Raw genomic sequence first — 23,436 nt, 5'->3', positions numbered from 1 at the left:
AATACTATTTGTACTTCCCCTTTAATAGATTAGATAGATACAATTTATTGTTAGCTGTGAGTTACGAACTTTAATATGACTGAGTGGGTTTGATATTTCATGATTTAATGAACATAGTAAATGAACCTAGAAAGCCCTTTGGATTACGTTCAGATAGTTGCATTGCATCTAAAATAGGCCAAGTCCCAGTTGTCTATTCGATGTGGACCGCCACTTATATGGGCCTATGTAGTCTTTTTTAAAGCGTCTCCCACTAAATGAATTTGCCACTTTAGAAACAATCTGAAGCTCTTGTTGATCGTGCTTGCTTTCCTTGCTAAAGTGTAAGCCTATCTGTTGCATGTTCTTTGAATAGCTCTAACTTTCACTCTCACAAATCTATTAGTGTCCGTCATAGATCTCACTTATTAATTTTCGTCTTAAAGTTTTCACGAAGGATTGTAAACAAAGAATACACTGTTTTAAACATTTCCAGAAAACATTCTATAATTTCAATATGATGAGTATAAAAACTTCACAATATAGAGTGTCACAATTCAATCTTCAATTTGAAGTTTCATATTTTTCATGCATTTTGGTTATTATATTTACATATTATATTTATAATTCTTAATATTTTGTCATTTAATCTTTTTAATCCTTTTAAAAATTTAACTCATAAATATTTCAAATTTGCTTTATTAATTTTATTTTTTTAGAAATATAATTAAATAAAAAACTTTAAAATAAGTTTTATTTAAAACTAGATTTAGATAACAACAATATTAGAAAAGAAAATTAACAAATGCAATAATAAATCATATATGGAAGTATTACGAAAATAGTTTTATATAATTTTGTATTTCTATGTAAAATTATATATTTTACTGTATCATTTTATTAAATAATATTTCTATAACATATTTATATATGTGCTATTTATTTATAAAATTTTATAAATTTAAATTAAGTATCATAAATATAAGTACCATAGTGTAAAATACAAATATTTTTAAGTTAGTTTTGAAGTTTTATTTTTGGAAAAGACTAATTTAAAATTTTAAATATAAAATTTGAAATTTTTTAAAATAAAAAGTGTTTTTGAAAATGCTCTTAGAATTCTTAAGAGACAGCATATCTACGCCAATAAATATCTCAGGGTGGAGCTTTTGGCTGGTAGTCTGGTACCACACGACCATCGTTAACCCTAATTTCTTAACTGGTGTTCTTAATTTCGGTTATGGTTTTAGTTTTTTTTTATATTTTAATTAAAAAGATGTATGAACTATCTTTTAAACAAGAGATAAAAGAGCAGTTTCTTAACCGAACCGAAAAGAGAAAAAAAAAAAACAAAAAGTGTTAATAGATGCACCAATGATGGTCTAGTTTTTTTTTCTTTTGTCGACCCCAATGATGGCTAGTTATACACACGAACATGTGAACTTAAAAAGAAATCGTATATTTGATCCAAAAAAGACATCGTATTTAAGACATTTTATTGAAGGATTAAATTTTCAGCCTAGTGCATTTATATTCGTAATGTAATTAAGTCTTACTTAGGTTTATAAAGAGTTTTGATAGGCTAAGAGAGTTGGTAATTACAAGGTCTAACGTAGGATTTAAATGATTTTAATAAAATAAGTGATTAAAATATATAAATTAACTATATGATAAAAACAAATTTAAATGGTTTTAATAAAATAACTGACTAAAATTATAATAATAAAAGAATTATTTGAAACCTAATATATATATTTTAAACATAAAAGATCATTTTATATATATTGTGTTGTTATCTGAAATTATTATTTAATAATAATAAGTTAAAATTAAAAAAAAAAAACAGAAAACACATAATTAAAGATTAATCAAGAAAAATTATTAATTTTATATAACTGAAGAAGGAACAATTAGTTTATACTACTATTTTCAAATCGATTTTCCTTCTCTCACGTTAAAAATTAGAGCGTTTAAAATCTTCATTACCTTTAATAAATAATTAGATTATATTTGTTAATATAGAATTACTCGCAAATTAAAAATGAATTTCATTAATTTGATTCTCATCATTATCTAAAAAATTATATATTATATGATCTAAAAATAAATATAAATACATGTATATATTTTTATGTATATATGAATATTTTCAAAAAATTTACATAAAAAAACAATCTTATTAAAATAAAAAGTTTATTTTATATAAATTAATATTTAATTAATTTTTAAATATATCAAAGAGATGAAAATAATTTATTTTAATGATTCTCGAATTGATAGTATATTTATTTAGTAATTTTTAAAATTATTAAGCCCGCGACTTCGGGCAAAACACTTAGTTTATATATACTGTGTATGGAAAACAAAAAGGCCATTTCGACGTGGTTGAACCAAATTGCTACCTGGACCTCGACAATCTTTAGTAACAACGGTTGATTAACTAAATGTAAAGAGTTAATAATAACGGACCTTAACTAGAAAATAAAGTTAGCCCATTTGAACTTAAAGTTTGGATGGAGTTAGTCCACCGGGGGATGGGGAAGACCCTTGAAGGAGTCAGTCCGTGGACTTTCGTGGATTTTACGTGGTTATGCTTCTTTCATCATGAATTTAAAAACAAAAATTAAAAATTTAATTTAATTTAAATATTACATTTTTATTTAATTCTCAAAATCGTATTTATATATATATTAATTAACCTTTAGTTTATCAAAACATTGTTATTTTAGATTTTAGATTTAAAAATTTGTTATAACCGAGATCAAACTAAAACACTGAAACACATCAGTGAATATTTCAACGACCATACTAAAGCCATCTTTTGTACTAGTAATGTAAACATTAGTTTATATATATATTTTATTTTATCAAATAAATATCATCAAGCCATTTATTTTTTAATATTATCAAATAAATATATAAATTATTTATGCATTTAAATAAATTTTTTGAAACCTTCTTTAATAAATTTAGTTTAATTAATATTTCTTTAAATATTTAATGTTATATTATTATTAAAAATTAAATATATGTAAAATTTAAAAAAAAAATTATGTCCATAGAGTAACATTTATAAGTTAAATTTGACTTAATATTTCATTTTTATAATATTACAATATATCTAAATTGTTTTTCACTTTATATATAATTGTAGATATATTTGTTAAAACTATAAAAAATTGATAAGATTTATTTGATAAAATCAAAACGTACATATAAATTAATGTTTACACCACTAATACAAAAAAGTTACTCTGGTGGATTAAAATGAGGTGATTACCAGCCTTCCTGGATGTTTTCGGTGGGTTTCTTGACGTACATATAACTCAGATTTTCAGGACGGTCTTTAGGTGATAGTCGAAAGTCCATTAGAATATCCATATGCCATCATCATCAAAAAAATACAAGAAAGTTACTCTGCACTAGTGGCAAGATGTTCACTGATGTGTTCTAGTAATTCAAACCCAGTAGAAACAAAATTTTAGTTTTTTAGATTTTGAACGGTGTTATTTTGAAAAGTTAACGTTTGATTAATACTTTTTACGATTAATATATATAGACACGATTTTAAAGATTTTCATATATGATTTTGATTTTTTTTCAAAGTTTATAATGAAATAAGCACTACTTCAAAGTCTATAAAAAAACACTGCACGTAGAGTTTGTGTTGAGATATGAGATGTCTTTTTCCGAGGGGAGGTGGGTGGTTTTGGACAGGGTAGTGTTGTTAAGATTTTGGTTAACTAGAGCTACGTGGTAGTCTGTGGTTGGTTAGTCGCTTTGTAGTTAGCGAACTTAAGTTATGGAATGCGGCTACTTGACCTTCTCAACCAACCACAGATGTCAACTAAACCTCATTGCATAACTTCACTTATTGATTCTAATTTAATATAAGTACCAAAAAGCCTCCTTTTTTCTTTTGGAATTTGTTTTTAGCTTTACAATATGATTTGGGTAGGCTTTCCCTACATTGTTCGTCTGATTAGTGACCAACATGTGTAGTAGATTTTTCGTCAGTAAAATATTAAATTAAAAAAAACAAGAAAAAATAGTGTTTTCAAAAATCTTTTGAGGAATAGATCGTAAAGAAATAGAAAAAATGTAAACTACTCAACTGGTCACCGATACGCTACTAAGGGTTCAACTTCAAGGTCAGCCGGCCAAAGCAACAAGACTGGTATCTCGTTTGACTTTCTCATATTTACTTTTCTTTTTTTGCTTAAGCTTTGCCATATTTTACTTGGGAGAAGATAACATATGCATTCTAACGTACAAAAAATAAAGTAAACACTAGATCTCGGTATATATTAATATAATAGATGAGATGTGTCTATCACTTTTTAAAACAAAATATTTTTTCCGTTTATTTTTTATTGGATATGTTATTTCAAACTTTCACATTTATTTGTATATTCTTCTATATTTTTGGATCATTATTACATTTTTTAACTTATAAATATATATAAAGATCGGTAAAATATTTTTATTGTCACCTCCAATAATATTGTAAAATTTCACAAATTTTGAAAGTTTTTAACAAATTAAACTTTTAGTTCATAAATTTATATTATCGAGTATATTTGAGGTTGTTCAAACATAATAGCATTAAAGTATACTTGTTCTCCATCAAATAGATTGTTTCAAAATTTCTCATGTGTTTGTTTCTTCTTATATATTTTTTATTTGTTGGATTAGTATTTCATTATTGAATAAATAAATAGAAATAGAATTTGGAAAATATTAAAATATTATCATTTCCAAAGATAATAAAACATTTATCAAAATAACAAAGTTAACAAAAACTAAACTTAAAGCTTCGTGTATAAATTTATAAATAATTTAACTAGACATTTTTCAGTGAACTATATATTTTTAAAGTTAAGTTTGAAAGATTTAAATAGTATACATACGGGTTAAGTATTCTTTAAAATATACTATGGGTCAAGTATTCTTTAAAAAAATGCGGTTACTATTTTTCTTGTTTTATCTACAAATAGATCGGATAAATCTTTTGTTTTGATTATATAAAATGTCACATGATCAAGTTTCAATTATTTGATATGTTATTTGTTACATAATTATATAAAACTTTCGGGTACATGAATCGTTGATTATTTTTGTCGGTATATGAATTATTGATTATTTTTGTAGTGTGTATAGTATAAAAAAAATATATTTGGCAACATCTGACACAGCCATTTTATGTTTCTAAATAAGTTAAACAATGGCTATACACTGAAATTTGTACGTGAACAAGATTTTATATTTAACAATTATATTTTCTTTAAAATATTTCTAAACATATAAAGTGGCCCAATATTTTTTAGTTTTTTGATAAAGTCATAAAATCATTTAGTTATAACATTTCAATATCTAAAATTAGTTTTTAAAATTATTGCAAGTTTTAATTTATTTTTACTATAAAAAAACTTTTATGTGTTATGAAACAGACTATATATAAACATAATCCATTTAATTAATTAACAGATTTGAGCTTTAACTATTTTTTTTGGAAAAAGCCAACCACTTTTTACCTAGTGGAAGGTCCTTTGCGGGTGATAAAAAAATCTCATCATCTTCTCTGTTTTTCAATACTCACCGAAAGAAGTTTACAAACTTCAATAGCTAATCAAAAAACGCATAATCTTCTGTATCTATCAAACGGTTGTTCTATATATCTTCTTCATCTGTCGATTTTACATTCAAGGTTAGTTAATTAATTACTTTTTCTTATGTTAAAAGTTGAGATGATATAATATTTAGGGATTTATTGGTGAAATTTTCACTTTGTATTGATCTGCTGTCAGATCTCAAGTCTCAATGCATGTATCAGCTGTATATTTCCTATATTTGGAGATGAATTCAAAAGCCAGACTCATGCATTTTGACAGCAAAAAACGTTGCTTTGGTCTCGACAGGGAAAGATATATACCTTTTAAAAAAAAAAATTCTGGTAACTAATCAAACCAGCTGTTGTAATTGTTTTCCAAAAAAATCTTGTTTTCACATGTGTTACTTCCTTTCTCTATATAAAGTACTTTTCATTAGTAGAAAACGTATATGATTGATGAAAGTTCGTGACAATTTTATTAGTCTGCTGTAATTCCAACTTACAATTTTATTTCTTTAATTAATCATCTTAATGTCACTATAAATTGAATTGATTTCATTGTTGTATTGATGGTTTGAATGGGTTGAACTTTCGTTGCTAGTGAACCACCACTATTGCATTTTAAATTTTTGCTATCTTGAATAAGTTTTCTAAAAAAATTATGATTTCTATTCGCAGGTGGCAAACATGATTTACTATAATCTAATATGAATAATTTATTAAGGATTGAATATGTGTTTGTTAACCAAGCTTGATTTATAGGAGTTGATTCATATATATTATAATGATATATTATTAAGAGTTTATTTTTAGTGAGGGTCTATTTCTAAAAAACTACACATGAATAAAGGTTGTGAATTCTCTTTTATTGTAATAGATATGCATTCAACAATCAATACATAAACCTAGTAAATCATAAAATCCTAGAATTATGGATCCGCATTGTTTTTTTTTTTTTTTTTTTTTAATTCCAATTTATATATTACTTAGCCTTGCAGGCTTACAGCGCAGATACAACTGATCACAAGCGATCAGGATCAAACCCAAAAAACAAAAGAACCAAACAGAAAGGTTAATGAAACACTTTCAAACCACGTAGACAAAAAGGAGACAGTGGTTTGAAGGTTTCGCTGAGCTCTGGAAAGTGAATCCAGTTTGCTTCTGATGGTTAGCCTAATGTCAGCAATTAGTGACTGAGCAGAACGTGATACCGCCGAGTGAAGTCGAGTGTTACGCTCTTTCCAAATAGCATAGCAGGAGGCTTGAAAAGCCAGCTTCAAGATGAGGTTGACATTTCTGTCTGTGGTAGGGTCTTTCATCCATCTCAAACAATCTTCAAACGAGAGAGGTGGAGTGAGATGGGCTTTGGAGGAGAAGAAAGACCATACCTCTTTTGAGTAGTCACAATCAAAGAACAGATGTTGGCGATTCTCATCGAACATCGAGCAGAGAAGGCAGGAGGAAGGAACATCAAGACCCCATTCCCCCAGCCTGTCGCGTGTAGAGAGTCTGTTGAGGGAGATCAGCCATGTTATAAAGGCATGCTTGGGTATAGAACCAGAGAACCAAACAGATTTGTGCCAGTTAACAAGTGGTGGAGGTGGGAAAGCTGAGCTCCAGGTCGCGGCGGTGTTAAAAGATGTAGAAGGAGTGGCGGTTCCAATTTTCCAGAGATATAAGTCGTCCACTTCTGAGAGAGCGATGGGTTCAACAGGTGGTAGTGAGTCTCGTAGCAGGCAGATAATCGGGTTCCTACTACGAGACCTGTGCAACCACCAATTCCCGTCAATAATTCCATCAGCAACGGTTGCACCTAGATCAAGACCTGCAATTTGCGGCCTCAGAGGACCAGTCAGATCGATCAGTGCTCCATTTCCGGTCCAGTTGTCATGCCAAAACCGTGCTGTGATTCCGGAGCCAAGTTGACAGTAAACAAACCGACGAGCCAAGGGTCGCAGTTTGCAGAGCTGTTTCCAGATCCAGCTGCCTGAGTTTTCAGAGTCCAAAGTCCAGAAATCCTGATTGCCAATCAGGTGGCGCCTGATCCAAGAGACCCATAACGATCCAGAAGCGGTGAAGATAAGCCAAATCAGTTTTAAACCAAGAACTTGATTCCAAGGTTTGAGCTTCCTAAGTCCTAGTCCTCCACTAGACTTAAGAGAGCATACTGAATCCCATCTTACTTTCGCCCCCCTAGCATCACCAGGAGTACCTTTCCACAAGAAAGAGTTACACATTTGTTCCAGCTTCTTGAGGCATTGGTTGGGCAGGATGAAGATCGTTGCCCAGAAAGAGATGACAGCATAAATCACAGATTTTAAGAGCTCAATCCTGCCCGCGAAGGAGAGATGTCTCACTGTCCATGAGGTAAACCTAGCTGACAGATTATCAAGCAGCGGTTGATAGTCCTGCTTCCTGAGCTTGCGTGTTGTGAGAGGTACTCCCAAGTACCTCACCGGTAAAGAGCCTTGTTTTAGGTGAAGTCTGGCAACAACATCCTGCACTAGCGTAGAGTTCCCACCATCGAAGAAGACTTCACTTTTGCTGAGGTTGATGCCTAGGCCCGAGACTTTTTTGAACTCTTCTAAGATTTCCAGGATGCCCACAAGAGAAGCTTCACTGCCGTCGAAGAAGATTAAGACGTCGTCAGCGAAGCTAAGGTGAGTGATGAGGGGAGCGTCGCATTGTGGGTGCAGTCCAAACTTTCCCTCAATAGCTCCTGCGTCCAGCTTCTTAGACAGAGTGTCCATAGCTAGCACGAAGAGAAGTGAGGAAATCGGATCACCCTGTCGAAGCCCTCGCTTTCCAGCAAAGCATCCCACCAATTCCCCGTTGAAGGCCACACTGAAGGTTGGAGTTGTAATACACTCCTTAATCCAGTTGAGGAACACGTCGGGGAGATCAAGGGCTCGTAGAGCATTGAGGACAAAGGACCAATGAAGGTTATCAAAGGCCTTTGTGATATCAATTTTGAGGCAGCCACGAGTTAGGGGACCTCTTTTGTGAAATCCCGTGACGAGCTCTGATGCAAGTAGGACATTCTCGCATAGCAGCCTATCCTTTAAGAATCCCACCTGGTTCCTCTGTACCACATCAGAGACAAAGAGCTTGAGTTTCTTCTTGAGTAGAGATGCTATGACCTTGTAGACTGTGGTGCAGCAAGAGACTGGTCTGAATTTCCCAAGTTCATCCGCACCCTTTATCTTTGGGATCAAAGCGATTGTGGTTTTTTTTTAGATGATTAAAAATTATTTAGGTAGTTTTTTTTTGTCAACAAAAAATTATTTAGGTAGTTAATCTAGAAAAGTCAGTCAATATTGCTTTAGCAAAAAAAAAAAAAGCCAGCCAATATTTCCATGGACTGCTCTAATTTTTTTTGTTAGTTTTTATCTTTCTATATATTTTTTTATTAAATAAACGCAGATTTAAAAAAATGGAAAACTCTATTTTCAAGTGTAAAGGAATTGGGAAATCAAATATATTTTCTTGAGAAAGGGCTTTTTGGGAAAATATTAAATTGTAACTAATGGGTTCTAGATTTATGTAATTAAATAAGATGGCATGAGCATCAACCTTACTATATAAATAGCTTCAAAGAACCTCATCAGTTCCAAACCCACGAATACCCCATCCAGTACCTAAAACTTTCGGTGGAATTTTTCTTACCAATTTTTCAAAACAAAATATCCAAAGGTTTGGTTTTTGCAAATACGGGAAGAGATGGGGCTTAACTTTAGGGATAAAGCATGGGTTTTTCTGTGGATTCTTTGTTGTTCATCGTTGATTTGTTCGGTCAAAGCAACAGTAACTTACGATCGTAAAACTGTGATCATCAATGGTCAGAGAAGGATCCTTCTATCTGGCTCCATTCACTACCCAAGAAGCACACCTGAGGTATTCTTCAACATTTTTAATTATGTAGAAAACAACCTCTTAATGATATATATGTATGGAGTATAGTTATGCTGAATCCAATTATATTTTTCTTGTTCTTTTCTTTTCTATGATTTTTTTGTGTTATTAATGAATCCTTGTTCCCAAAGTTTTTTTGTGCACATGGGCGTTTCCAGGTTTTGCTTATAGTTTACACTATTGCATTACAAATTATATACTCTTATATGCAAATCTTGAGAATGCTCTGTTTTATATGCAGATGTGGCCTGATCTTATACAGAAGGCCAAAGAAGGAGGCCTGGATGTAATACAGACTTATGTTTTCTGGAATGGGCATGAACCTTCTCCTGGACAAGTGATTCTACAAAACTAAACAAATATATTGTTTGTTTCTTTGTTTCTCATAATCCAAAATAATAACCCGTGATTAAAGCTTTTCATTTTTTTCTTTGGTTTAGTATTATTTTGAGGATAGATATGATCTGGTTAAGTTCATCAAGCTGGTACAACAAGCTGGTCTCTACGTTCATCTCAGAATTGGTCCTTACGTTTGTGCTGAGTGGAACTTTGGGTAACCTTATGCTTTAATATAAATAAATTTTGTGGTATTGTTTCTACACTATATTTATTCAAATACGTTTAACGGATTTTAGAGGGTTTCCTGTCTGGCTCAAATATGTTTCCGGTATGGCTTTTAGGACTGACAATGAACCTTTCAAGGTTTTAAACTCTCATTTTCCTCTAGAAACTTTCCAATTTTAGGGGGTAATTACTAACTTGAAATCAATTGATCTTATAATGAAAAGGCTGCAATGCAAAAATTCACTGAGAAGATTGTGGGAATGATGAAACAAGAAAATTTGTTTGAGACTCAAGGAGGACCCATCATTCTGTCACAGGTTTGTATGTTTTCTTGTTGTTATTAGATAAAACGAAAAAAAAAATATTCTTTAGTGTTGACAGCGGACAAAAAGGAATGATATTTTACTGTCAAAGTTTAGAATTTTATCAAAAAAAAAAGTTTAGAATTTTATTGCATGTGTATAAAATATGGAAAAAAAATTGGGCAGGTAGAGAATGAGTATGGACCAGTAGAGTGGGAGATAGGAGCACCAGGGAAGGCATACACAAAATGGGCAGCTCAAATGGCAGAAGGGCTCTCTACAGGCGTCCCATGGATTATGTGCAAGCAAGATGAAGATGTTCCTGATTCGATTGTATGTTTTCTTCTTTATATTTTCTTTCAATTTTCTCCCTTTAATTATTACACATCTGCTTTTATTTTTGTTTATCTGGTTTTATATTCTTTAAGCAAAATAAGAACTTTTTCCGTTTTCGTGTATTAAAAAAAAATAAAAAGAGAAAGCAAATACTTTTTATATTATGTTGTGTCTCTTTAAATCTTTATTTATAATATCATATAATTACCTACTTGTTCTTGTATTATTTCAGTTAAAGAAGAACTTTGGTTAGTATTTCATTTTTTCTAGTTATATGTTCTTTAAGCAAAGAAGTTTGGTTTTAAAAAACATTTTCTTGTCTTCTCTTATATTTCCGCTTAATAATACACATACCGAATAGTTATTATATATGTTTTCTTTAAGCAAAAGAAGTTGTTTGTTTATTCGTATGTCTGAATTATTGAATCTCTTTTTGTGTTTGTGTTCTATAGATCGAATCATCTTTCTTTATTTATTTTCTTGTTCGGTTACTTTTCTAGACACTGCAAAAAAAAACTTTTTACAAATCTATCACCACTAATTCATTTTTTGGGTATTTGCTCAATAGATAAACACATGCAATGGTTTTTATTGTGAGGGTTTTAAACCAAAGTCGGATAACAAGCCGAAGATGTGGACCGAGAACTGGACTAGTTGGTAAGTCACACAACACAACAGTCCACACAAATATCTAAACCAACCATTTTAAAAAAGAAATATCCAAACCGTGAATCCATTTATTTTGGGATGTTTCACTTCAAAAAAATAATCTGTGTGTGAATCTGCAAATTATTAATAAGGTTGACCGAGTTTGGAGGTGCGGTACCGTATAGACCAGCCGAAGACATCGCCTTCTCTGTGGCTCGCTTCATACACAACGGTGGCTCCTTCATGAATTACTATATGGTAACTTCTTTATTCTTTTGAATGATAAATAGAAGATTTGATTATTAAATATATAAGGAGAGTTAAGAAATGTTGTTAAAACAGTATCATGGAGGAACAAACTTCGACAGAACAGCCGGTCAATTCATCGCTACTAGCTATGATTACGACGCTCCACTTGATGAATATGGTAATTTTAACTCTCATAACCTGAAAACAAACAATGTTGAACATTTTCTAACGTTTTTCTTTTTGGGTTATGTGGTCAAAAGGATTACCGAGAGAACCTAAGTATAGTCACTTGACAAAGTTACATAAGGTGATCAAGCTCTGTGAGCCAGCACTGGTCTCTGTTGATCCCACAGTCACATGGCTAGGCGACAAACTAGAAGTAATGGATACAGTACAAATTAATACACATGAGGAGAAGAAAAAGATTCAAAGATTATTTACGTTTTTGTTTTTTATTTCAGGCTCATGTGTACAAGTCCAAGTCATCCTGCGCTGCTTTTCTCTCAAACTACAACAATATTTCTGCCGCAAGAGTCTCGTTCGGGGGATCAACATATGATCTACCTCCTTGGTCTATCAGTATTCTACCTGATTGCAAAACCGAGTACTACAACACTGCAAAGGTAAAATCAACATACAAAGCTTACCTTGTTGAGATTACTGAGAGTGAACTCTGAGTTACAAGGTACAGGTCCGTACACCAAGCATACACATGAAGATGGTTCCCACAAACACACAATTATCTTGGGGATCATACAACGAAGAGATTCCTTCTCCATACGACAGTAACAATGGTACGTTTGCCAAAGAAGGGCTTGTGGAACAGATAAGCATGACCAGAGACAAGACAGACTATCTCTGGTATCTAGCAGAGTGAGTAAATATACTTTATAAACTCTCGACTTGCTGAAACCTCACTATCTTTACTGAGTTTATGGGAGGAACTCATGGTTGGTTCTGTTTGAAAATATATATAATCAGCGTTGCGATCAGTGCTGATGAGAAGTTCTTGAAGACTGGTGAAGACCCTCTTCTTAGTATTGACTCAGCTGGTCATGCTCTTAGTGTATTTGTTAATGGACAGCTTGCAGGTAAAGTTAAGATAGGTCAAACTCAACATCATGGTAGCTTGTCTTTTGTTAGAAAGAAATAACTTTTCATTGTTTCAGGAACTGCTTACGGATCACTGGAGAACCCAAAGCTAACATTTAGTCAGAAGATAAAACTACATGCAGGAGTCAACAAACTTGCCCTGTTGAGTATAGCAGCTGGTCTCCCGGTTAGAACTCTAGATGAATTAATTACTTAGTTTCTCTCCCAAAAAACGATTGCATTCTGAGTTTTCTTTTGTCTTCCTTTACTGATCATAGAATGTTGGTGTTCATTATGAGACTTGGAATATTGGGATTCTTGGCCCAGTCACACTCAAGGGAGTTAACTCCGGAACATGGGACATGTCTAAGTGGAAATGGTCCTACAAGGTGGTTTTGAAATTCAAAAGCAAATAACTTAGCTCTGTTTTTTTCTTCTGAGTCTTACCAATCATCCTAATAACAATGAAATAAACATGTCTTTTTCTTTATGTTATTCAAGCAGATTGGTACCAAGGGTGAGGCTCTGAGCATTCATACAGTAACCGGGAGTTCCACCGTGGAGTGGAAAGAAGGAACATTGTTGGCGAAGAAACAACCCTTGACCTGGTACAAGGTAAGAGAAACACAAGTATTGATGAACTTTGCGTACCAACCAAGTTAGGTCGAAAGGAGGGAATCTTAGCATATCTTTTTTTGCAGACTACTTTTGACATGCCATCAGAGAGTGAACCATTGGCTTTGGACATGAACACGATGGGGAAAGGCCAAATTTGGATAAACGGGAAGAACATAGGACGACACTGGCCTGCATATACAGCTCGCGGGAAATGCGAACGCTGCAGCTATGCTGGAACTTTCACCGAGAAGAAATGTTTGAGTAACTGTGGGGAAGCTTCCCAAAGATGGTGAGTTAGGAAAAACTACAGAATCTTCTTCTTCTTTAGGCCAAATCTAATATTTTTTGGGGTCCTCTTGTTTTCAGGTACCATGTGCCTCGTTCGTGGCTGAAACCATCTGCAAACCTTATAGTTGTACTCGAGGAGTGGGGTGGTGACCCCAATGGGATCTCCCTTGTAACAAGAACAGGCAAAAAATAGTTTCTGACTCCATTTTTATAGGATGAAAAGCTGTTTGTTTGTGCCTATGTTTTAAGTTTTTCACACATATTAAGAAAAACATAAAATTGTAGTTACCAAAGCATTGTTTTTTTTAATGAACTATTTTCTATACTTTTTAACCAATAAGATTTTAATAAATATAATTATATTTTTTTAAATGTACAATTTGTCATTAATCAATGTATTGAAAACATAAAAAATGTATCTTTTTGAAACGAAGATCTTTTCGAGAACGTGGATCTTTTAGAAACGGAGGAAGCATGATGCAATTAGATAAAATAATAAAATATATCTTTGAAATTTTTTATGTACATATATGGTTCCAAAATAAACATAAATTAATAATAGTTTATATAAAGTTTATATAAACAATATATTGTACTGTGTTTAAATATATATATTGTATAATTTATCTTTTATTCACACTGAAGTCTTGTCTTTAATATTGCAAAATATATTGATGTCGTTTTGTCATTCTACACATAGGAATTCATTTATATTTATGGTACATATTTTCTCTATACATCAAATAGTCTAATGTTAACATAAAATTTGTATATGGAAATTTAATCAATATATATAGACAGGTGTCAAAATGAGTTTAAATTAACGGATCAACATAAACCATCGAACCCATGGATTTTAATGGGTTACAAATTTAGATATCAATGGATAAATGGATTTTATATGAAGATAAATTCTTTTGTTCAAAAAAAATGAAGATAAATTCTTTTAGATAGACTTTTTAAGTTTATTTTCACAAAATAACCTCAAAAAGAATAACTAAAATAAATGTTATTGAAGAGTAACATATGTATTTACACTGATTGGGTTAACTAATGTAATTTAGGGTTTAGAATTAAGAGGTGAGTTTTGGGAATGATGTTTCAAATTTCAAAAAAAAAATATAAAAAAAGAACTATTTTGATCATTTTATTCTTTTAGAGCTATTTTTGTGATAAAAACTAAAAAAAAATATTTGAGAAAATTACGCTTTTATGAATTAGTGAGTTTAATAAGTTGGGTTGAAATTATGGTTTGGATTCAGATGAGTAAATAGTCAACCCAATCCAAACCATTTTAGTCAAACATAAATAAAAAGTTTCCAATTTTCCTTCACGATCTCATATGCTTGCTTCGCGATCTAATCTCCATCTGCAGCACCAATCGTTGGGAGTTTGGGGTTTTATATCTGGAGATCTCAGCACCAACTTTCAGGTCTCTCTCTCTTCTCGATCCTTCTATGGTTTTGTCACTGAACTGAGAAGACATGTCGATATGATGAACTAGTAGTATAGGGAAATAATATATAACCTGGCCATATTGATGCTTATCTCTATAAGCTTTCGAAATTTATATATGGTGATCAAACGCATGCAAGAATGGCCAACACTAGCAGCATTGACATAGAAATAAGCAAACATAAATTAAAACATCCGTCCACTGTACATGTTTTTTCGGCGATCTTCTCAATTTATCTAAGATATATAAGAGCCTCGTATTTATCATACTGATTTCAAAATATCTATGTTGTTGTATAACTTTTTTATTATATTGGTTCATTGAATTTGAGGTGTCTTGGGTATTTTGTTCGCTGCCCATACTCTAGAATCAACTTTCACATTTCCATTTCATATACACATTGTCCAAAAAAGATCAGCACAAGTGGCACAAAACATATGGAACTTAATAAAAATATGTTTTACAGCAAGGTTCTGTTGACAACCAATAATATATTGTTTATTTGAGATATTAAGATTCAAGAAAAAGAATAAGAGAGAGAGTTTAAAGACAAGATATTTACGGAATTTAATGGGTTGTCTTTGTCAGTGCAATGAATCTTTTTCACTCATCTAACATCTCGAACCGTATACGTCACACTCTCTAGGTCACCAAAATGGACTTTTTCTTCGTATACCTGTCGATAATCCACCGGTTTACCGCTAAAAGTGGGACCCGTTATTATTCACGTTTATTTTCTTTTTATGATTCTGTTGTAATCGGGCCTGGTGGACCTTTTTGTTTCGGTTTGGGCTGGGTCCTTTTGGGCCAGACCTTTAATAATATTCTTATAGACGGGGAAAAAAAAATGTTCCATATAAATAGTTGGGTTTCTGGTCAATACAAAGAAAGAGTAATTAGGGTCGAATTAATGGATTTCTATCACTATTTTCCGTAAGTAACATTTCAAAATAAAATGGTTGCAAGTAGATTTCAACGTATTTTTGTATTGCGAGACCGATATTATTTTCTTGATGTTTTCAGGAAAATACAAAGACCAATTTCTTTCTGTTGTACAGAACCATTCTTTTTTTTTGATCAACGTACAGAACCATTCTATATATGGACTTTTAGTGGATTAAAGATTCAATTATAAAGGTTACGAATATAATTTGTTCCTACGCTAACAGATGTATACAAACAATCCTTATAGTTTGAAGTTTGACCAAAAAAGGTTTACAAATTATATAGTTTTAAAATGATAATGTAATGATTCCTCTTAAATTTTAATTATTAAGATATTTTACCGGTGGTCTTCCATTTTTCCAGAATATAATAACATCCAATTCGTTTCTTATCTTAATTATGTGGATAAAATATTATTCTTATACTGAAAATGACAGAAGTTTTGATTATTATTTTGCAGTTTAATTTCTTAATGGTACACGAATATGATGTTTGGTTTATTTAGTCCAAAGGTTAGATGTTACGAATAAACTTTCGTGTATTTCGGATTATATCTGTATTTATGACAAATAAGTATATTGTAAGACTTAAATCGATATCTGACACGTAAGTCTATTAGTGAAAGTCATCTACTAAAATATACTATTACAATAAATTCATTAAACCGATTGCTTTTGTTTTATTAACCCGAGGATATTTCATACCTATGAAAAGATCCAGACTAATTTCAAAAGAAAAATACAGTCTACGGATAAACTTTTCATCTGGGTATGCAAATGAACCATAAAACATGAATCCATACTCGTATGATGTCCAGAAATCATGAATTAATTACCTCCGACAAAATTCGAGTTCACAACCTAAATGCAGAAATGAATATGTCCTTACTATTGGACCATAATATTCCGGATAAAATTGCTTTTTTTTAAGGACTTCTTTTTGATCAACTAAAGGTATTGAATCCTAGGGATGATAGAATGATAAACAAACTTTGTTGTGAAACTCTCAAATTCAATGATTATTATAAATTTGAAATTAAATATTTTAGACGTGATAATAAAAGAACATATAATTTTTATATATAAAATTAATAGTTTATAAAGCAGTTTTTAACATAATGCAAATAAAACTATTCTTAAATTGTAATATTCTGGTTAGATAGATATTTGTGAAGTTCATTTATTTGTTTTCACAGTAATATCTAAAAATTTGTAACAGAATCATACATTGTTTAATAAAATAAGATAGGCTTTTTGGTTTTAGAATATTGATTCAGGAGTGGCCGGAAAAACTACCAATTAAAACACTACAAGATTTTTTGAACACAGAAAAAGTATCTTTTATGATTTTAAAATTTCAAGAACGAAACATCTCCCCTTATTACAAAAACAAAAAAAAAAACAAAAATAAATAGACAATAGAACATGACTTTATATAACATAATAAAATATAGATAAATACATCAACCTAAACATCTCTCCCCTTGTTGCATTTGCATACCTATCTCATCCTCCTCCTCTCTCTTTATTTCTCTTTATATCTGTGAAGAAGAAGGCACGTGAAGTTTTAGAAGAAGAAGAAAAGAACAGAGTCTTCTTTTGAACTTTTAGGTTGTAGGAATTAATTGAAGTGATAGAGAGAGAGAGAGAAATTTGCACAGAGTTATACTATCATTAAGAGGTTGTAACGAATTACCCACAATCTAGGAAACCCTGATTGAATTCAATTCATTCATCTTTCTTTTTTTTTTTAAATCTTTTGCATTGTGGTTGATTTTTTCCCGGGAAAATTGGTGAATCATCAGTTTCCTGCGGTAGCTAAAAGTTTCTCTCTTTTTTTTTTATTGGTGAGGGAGTCATGGGTTTCTTGTCTACATAGCTTCTAATAAAGTTTCAAAATCTTCTGTAGAAAAAATAAATCTGTCGACTTTTCATTTTTGTTTCCATTAAAGCTTTTCTTCTATACATCAATGGAGGAAGTGTCTCCGGCGGTTGCTATGCCTTTCATGCCATTCCCCGAGACCCAGATGGAGCTCGCAGGTATCATGTTGGGCAATGGCTACTGCAACGACCAATACTCAGCTCAAGATTCCGACAACAACGGCGAGGAGACTTCGTGTTCCGTTTCTGGAGCTCAATCGTCGTCATCATCAGACAAAGTCGCCGGAGAAGGGATCAACAACGGTTCAGACGAGAGATCGACGAAGATGATCAGCAGAACGGAGAGCAGGAGTCTGTTCGAGTTCAAGAGCGTGCCTTTGTACGGCGTGACTTCGATCTGTGGGAGAAGACCGGAGATGGAAGATGCTGTCTCCACCATACCTAGATTCCTTCAATCTCCGACCAATTCGTTGATTGACGGTCGTTTCAATCCTCAGTCAACCGCTCACTTCTTCGGCGTCTACGACGGACACGGCGGTTCTCAGGTATTAAAAAGAAAAAAGTCAACGGTCGTAGGTTCCGACCAGATCCGATAATTGCGTTGAAAAGTCAAACCAGTTTGGGTTTGTGTTGTGTAGGTTGCGGACTATTGCAGAGAGAGGATGCATCTGGCTTTAGCTGAGGAGATTGCCAAGGAGAATCCGATGCTCTGCGATGGTGACACGTGGCAGGAGAAGTGGAAGAGAGCTTTGTTCAACTCGTTCCTCCGCGTTGACTCGGAGATCGAGTCAGTGGCCCCGGAGACTGTTGGGTCAACGTCGGTGGTCGCCGTAGTCTTCCCGACTCATATCTTCGTCGCGAGTTGCGGTGACTCCAGAGCCGTTCTCTGCCGTGGCAAAACTGCTCTCCCTTTATCCACTGACCACAAAGTAAGCAGAAGCAATTTTCCGACAAAAACAGTTTGGATCTAATAGTTTAGATTGGTTGTGTCATTTTTAGTATCCATTAGTAACGTATGTGTGTATATATATATCTATATAGCCGGATAGAGAAGATGAAGCGGCGAGGATTGAAGCCGCCGGAGGGAAAGTGATCAGATGGAACGGAGCTCGTGTCTTTGGTGTTCTCGCTATGTCAAGATCCATTGGTAAGCTTCCTTCCTTCTATTGATATAAAAACATTTTTTTCTTACAAAACATATATATTGTGTGACAGGCGATAGGTACTTGAAACCATCGATCATTCCTGATCCGGAAGTGACGGCTGTGAGGAGAGTTAAAGAAGATGACTGTCTGATACTGGCGAGTGACGGTGTTTGGGATGTAATAACGGATGAGGAAGCGTGTGAGATGGCGCGGAAGCGGATTCTCTTGTGGCACAAGAAGAACGCGGTGGCTGGAGATGCGTCGTTGCTCACGAATGAGAGGAGAGGGGAAGGGAAAGATCCGGCGGCGATGTCGGCAGCTGAGTACTTGTCGAAACTGGCGTTACAGAGAGGGAGCAAAGACAATATCACTGTGGTGGTGGTTGATCTGAAGCCTCAGAGGAAATTCAAGAGCAAACCCTTGAATTGAAAGAGGTCTTTTTGTCTTACTTCCTATCAAAGAATATGGGTCTTTCAGTTATAATTTGTGTTTGTTTTTAAATTATTTTTAACTAACATGTTATAAATTTTATAATCATATGATATAATGTAGCTTAAATTGTTAAGCTCTTCTTCTTAGCATCCTAAAAGCCCCTTGTATTTTTCTTCCCGGGCTAATTGTAATATGGTTACACACTTACAATATACAATATTATTTATCCAAATAATTTTCAATACTGGCATATGAAAATATATTTTCAAAAAAAAAAAATTCTCTCATAAGTCACAACATCTCGTAAAAATCGTCTCTTCCAGTCGATATAAAATATATATATAACTTGGTGTAAAAACTTAAAAGGATTGTTCAACTATCTGTTAGCAAGTGGGGGAGTCAAAGATCCTGCGGCGGTGAAGTAAGACGAGAGATTCACATCCATACCTTCAAACATGTTCAGGAACCTATGTTCCTAGGAATTGCAAGAAAAATATAAAGTTGTTAAAGAGTGGTTTACAATAAGAAAGATACAGAGAGACTCTTGTATGATTACGCACCAGAAGCTCCTTTGCAGATTTTCTGTCTCTTGGATCTTTTTGTACACTACACAAGTTATAAATGCATCATATCAGAAGCATACTCGCTAACAGAAACATAACATGAAACAGTTTGAAAATCTGTCTCACCATTGCGAGATGAAGGAGCAAAAATCTTGAGAGAACAGATGAGAAGGTGCACGAGGAGGCGGGTTTTCAACAATGGCGTCAACTAGCTCGTATACGCTAGTCCATCCCTTCATGTGTTCAGGAGGAGTATACGGAAACTTGCCAGTTGCACATTCGAGCAGAACCAGTCCCAAGCTCCATATATCACTCTTGCTCCCATATGCCTTTCCAATGATTCTCTCTGGCTGAAAAACAGATGAGAATAACCGGTAATTTGTATAAAATCTGTTTTTTTACCTCTGTTTCATTTGCTGTTCTAAAAGTTGGTTTAGGTGCCAAATCGGTAGTAGCAGAAACGGTTTTCTTAAAATCTGATTTCGACTATTTAAACCTTTCTATATCGATCTAAATTGGTCTAAATCTATTAAATCGACCAGTACTATCAGCGTAAATCCATAATTGTTTTTTAGTTTTTTTTGTATTTATGACTTAAAAAGTTTTTATAACAAAACAAAAAACCTAAAATATTTAATATAAATATAAAATATAAAGAAAAATAATAATTTGTTAATGCTTAAGCCCAAATAATCTTATCTAATTGTTAGTCCTCTAACGATTAGTTATCAACTACCTAATGATTTCTTGAACATTGGTTTCATGCATGTTTGGTGAGGTGTTGAGAGGTCTACTCACAGACATATACAAGTGTGTGCCCACAAAGGTATTAGCTAGACTGCTTGTGCTAGACAAGATCTTGCTGACACCAAAGTCTGTGATCTTGACTTCACCTCTGTGATTGATTAGCAAGTTAGAAGGCTTCAAATCCCTATGAATGATTCTCCTCTCATCGTGAATATAGCACAAGCCTCGGAGCACCTGCGTAAAAAAAAAGAGCTTAGTTATGTGTTTTCCAAGAGCAGTTAAAATATAAACCGGTAGATATTGTGTGTGTTTTTGCGTAGAGTACTCGCTTGCAGATGGCAGCGAGCATGTTTTCAGGAACTCTCTCCACTTTCTTCAACAAATCCAAAAGAGAGCCACCATCCATGAACTCCAATATGATTGAGACCAGACCGTTATGGTAGAAAGACTGATAACATGAGACTAGATATGGACATTGCGAGACCAAGTTTATCCTCAGCTCCTGAGAAATCGATCGACATGTAGATTCTTCTGTGTTTAACTGTATAACCTGATATATATATATATATATATATATAATGTCATCTTTTGTTCAGACAAGAGAATAATAACACTCGGAAAAAGAAGTAACCGACAAAACAGAACCTTAAGAGCGAAAAACTGTTGAGTTAGTTTGTGTTTAACCAACTGAACACTACCACTGCTTCCTTTGCCAATGACTTTGATCACTTCAAGATCAGCCAAACTCAACTGGTTGTCCAATGGCTCAATAGGAGGTGGCTACAAAAAAAACGAAATAATTTATTTTCGTTGGTAACAGTGTTAAGAGAAGAGATTGAAATCTCATCTCTTACAGCTCCAGGCTCAGACTGAGATACTGTCTGGATTCCATCTTTGTTCACTTGAAGGTCCCCATCCTTGAATGTCCCACTCTGTGTTCTAAACCATTTTCTTCTATGTTAAAAGACTCATCGAAACATAGTCCAACCATTTTTACACAATAGAATCACTTTTGGTAATGAAAAACGAATCCTAAAAAAGGTGAGAACAGTGAGCTCTGATTCGTCAAAATCCTAACAAGAGATCTAGATTCCAAAGAGAGAGCATCATGATTTGAAGAATAAATAAATAAAAGAAATAACCAGAAACATTACAATTGACAATACGAAGAATCCAAGAAGAGAGAAGAGAGAGAGAGAGGTAGGTACAGGAATTTGGAGATGGATTGCTCAGGAGGAGGGAGAGAGATGGGATTAAGACTCAAGCTGCCTCTCTTCATGTCTGAATTAGAGAGATCAAATCAACACGAACGAACACACAGTAGCAGAGGTCAGAGAGGTCAGAAAAGGGATAGATATTAGAAGAATGACGAACACTAGCCTGACGACGTGTAGCTCACTACTATGTATAAGAAGAAGAGACGAAGACTATATGGTCGTTGACTTCTCCTTGACTCATATTTTTTTCCTTTTTTAATTTTAATTTTATTTTGTTACCAAACGATTAAAAAAAACATCATTACGTTTTCAAATTCCTACTTTTCAAAGTTCCTATTAAGATAAAGAAGAGAGGCTAATGATGACTATTATTTTAATTGTACTAGTCTTATGATTAATTTTGGAGAGGAATGGTCTTCTGGACGTGAGATTTTTTTTATTTGCATTATTATATACCAGCTCCTTGATTTTTAATTATTGCCTTACACACAAAATACAATAATATTTAAATCGCCATGATCATCAAATAAATAAACACTATATGAAAAAAGTAAACTGTGGAAGTGTTGGTAGTGATTGAGTTGTACGTAATTTAATATTTGTTGTACCTATTACCTAATTCTCTCTTAAAAAAATTTAGAAATATGGTACAAGCATTCTTAAATCATTTTTTTTCATTGAGAGTTTGATTAAACTATTCTGTAATTATCTGATCCACAATATACGAGATCATCATGGGCAATTCCACATGATTTTGATAGGGAATGAATATAGGTAAGGACTTAAATCTCTATTAATGTATTTGTGTTTATGTGGTAACTAGTCTTAAGGGCATCTCCAATCCAACTCCATTTTTTACTCCAAAATGGAGTAAAAGTGAATATGGAGTAACTTATGCTCCAACTCAACTACATATCTCACTCCATTTTAAAGTTTACTCCATAAATGGAGTAATCTATTTTTTGTTTGTTCATGACTCCATTATGGAGTGAAAAATGGAATAGGGTTGGAGCAATTTTACTTCATATTCACTTTTACTCCATTTTGGAGAAAAAAATGGAGTTTTACATTGGAGATGCTTTAAAAGAATGGTCTAATAAGAGATGCTGTGTGAATTATAGCAAAACTGATGCTTCGTTTTTTTTTACCTTTTTGGGCAAAAGCTGATGCTTCGTTTGTTTGTTCGTTTGAAAAAGTGTTGTCTAAGGAAAGTTCGTCAAAAAGGTTGCCAAACTAAAGAAGAAACCAAGATAAAAAAGTGTTATATTTCTCCAATCCTTTCATCTTTCCAACAAAAAGGAAAATTAAACACAATATGTTTTGGTGAACAAAAAAAACACTATGTTTTTTTTTCAGAGCAGTGGAATAGCAGTATAAAGTTACATATTTATAGTCACTGTTGTAAGAAAACATCTGAAAAATATTTTTGTTAAATCTGAAAATAACTCTTTT

General features: G+C 32.9%; 4 protein-coding genes across 6 annotated transcripts; 2 read left to right on the top strand and 2 right to left on the bottom strand.

Moving 5' to 3' along the window:
• Positions 1–6,576: 6,576 nt before the first annotated feature.
• On the bottom strand, positions 6,577–9,221 carry LOC130510467 (uncharacterized). The gene is made up of 3 exons (XM_057006801.1): positions 9,207–9,221; positions 6,683–8,793; positions 6,577–6,607 (listed from the first exon to the last, which is right to left on the bottom strand). The coding sequence occupies exons 1-3, from the start codon at positions 9,219–9,221 to the stop codon at positions 6,577–6,579; spliced, it is 2,157 nt and encodes a 718-aa protein (XP_056862781.1).
• Positions 9,209–13,924, top strand: LOC130511065 (beta-galactosidase 12-like). Of its 2 annotated transcripts, none has more exons than XM_057007896.1 (18): positions 9,209–9,484; positions 9,744–9,839; positions 9,943–10,055; positions 10,138–10,204; positions 10,291–10,383; positions 10,555–10,701; positions 11,273–11,361; positions 11,505–11,610; positions 11,695–11,779; positions 11,862–11,980; positions 12,063–12,224; positions 12,293–12,474; positions 12,583–12,692; positions 12,771–12,880; positions 12,972–13,082; positions 13,198–13,308; positions 13,395–13,600; positions 13,678–13,924. In XM_057007896.1, the coding sequence occupies exons 1-18, from the start codon at positions 9,311–9,313 to the stop codon at positions 13,790–13,792; spliced, it is 2,196 nt and encodes a 731-aa protein (XP_056863876.1). In that variant the 5' UTR covers positions 9,209–9,310; the 3' UTR covers positions 13,793–13,924. The 2 variants fall into 2 exon arrangements, with proteins under 2 accessions (XP_056863876.1, XP_056863875.1); XM_057007895.1 differs by having other exon boundaries at positions 12,287–12,474.
• A 3,543-nt stretch (positions 13,925–17,467) lies between these two features.
• Positions 17,468–19,593, top strand: LOC108848267 (protein phosphatase 2C 56). Its single transcript, XM_018621587.2, has 4 exons — positions 17,468–18,425; positions 18,519–18,809; positions 18,922–19,027; positions 19,096–19,593. The coding sequence occupies exons 1-4, from the start codon at positions 17,970–17,972 to the stop codon at positions 19,452–19,454; spliced, it is 1,212 nt and encodes a 403-aa protein (XP_018477089.1). The 5' UTR covers positions 17,468–17,969; the 3' UTR covers positions 19,455–19,593.
• Positions 19,594–19,658: 65 nt separating this feature from the next.
• Positions 19,659–22,180, bottom strand: LOC108848268 (mitogen-activated protein kinase kinase 1-like). Of its 2 annotated transcripts, XM_018621588.2 has the most exons (8): positions 21,976–22,169; positions 21,622–21,706; positions 21,413–21,547; positions 21,093–21,317; positions 20,819–21,001; positions 20,147–20,370; positions 20,018–20,063; positions 19,659–19,932 (listed from the first exon to the last, which is right to left on the bottom strand). In XM_018621588.2, the coding sequence occupies exons 1-8, from the start codon at positions 22,044–22,046 to the stop codon at positions 19,834–19,836; spliced, it is 1,068 nt and encodes a 355-aa protein (XP_018477090.2). In that variant the 5' UTR covers positions 22,047–22,169; the 3' UTR covers positions 19,659–19,833. The 2 variants fall into 2 exon arrangements, with proteins under 2 accessions (XP_018477090.2, XP_056864882.1); XM_057008902.1 differs by lacking the exons at positions 19,659–19,932; positions 20,018–20,063 and having other exon boundaries at positions 20,233–20,370; positions 20,757–21,001; positions 21,976–22,180.
• Positions 22,181–23,436: the final 1,256 nt, after the last annotated feature.

The sequence above is a fragment of the Raphanus sativus genome, chromosome 4, assembly GCF_000801105.2.
Source record: "Raphanus sativus cultivar WK10039 chromosome 4, ASM80110v3, whole genome shotgun sequence".
Taxonomy (NCBI): domain Eukaryota; kingdom Viridiplantae; phylum Streptophyta; class Magnoliopsida; order Brassicales; family Brassicaceae; genus Raphanus; species Raphanus sativus.
This window is presented reverse-complemented; position numbering and strand designations above follow the sequence as displayed.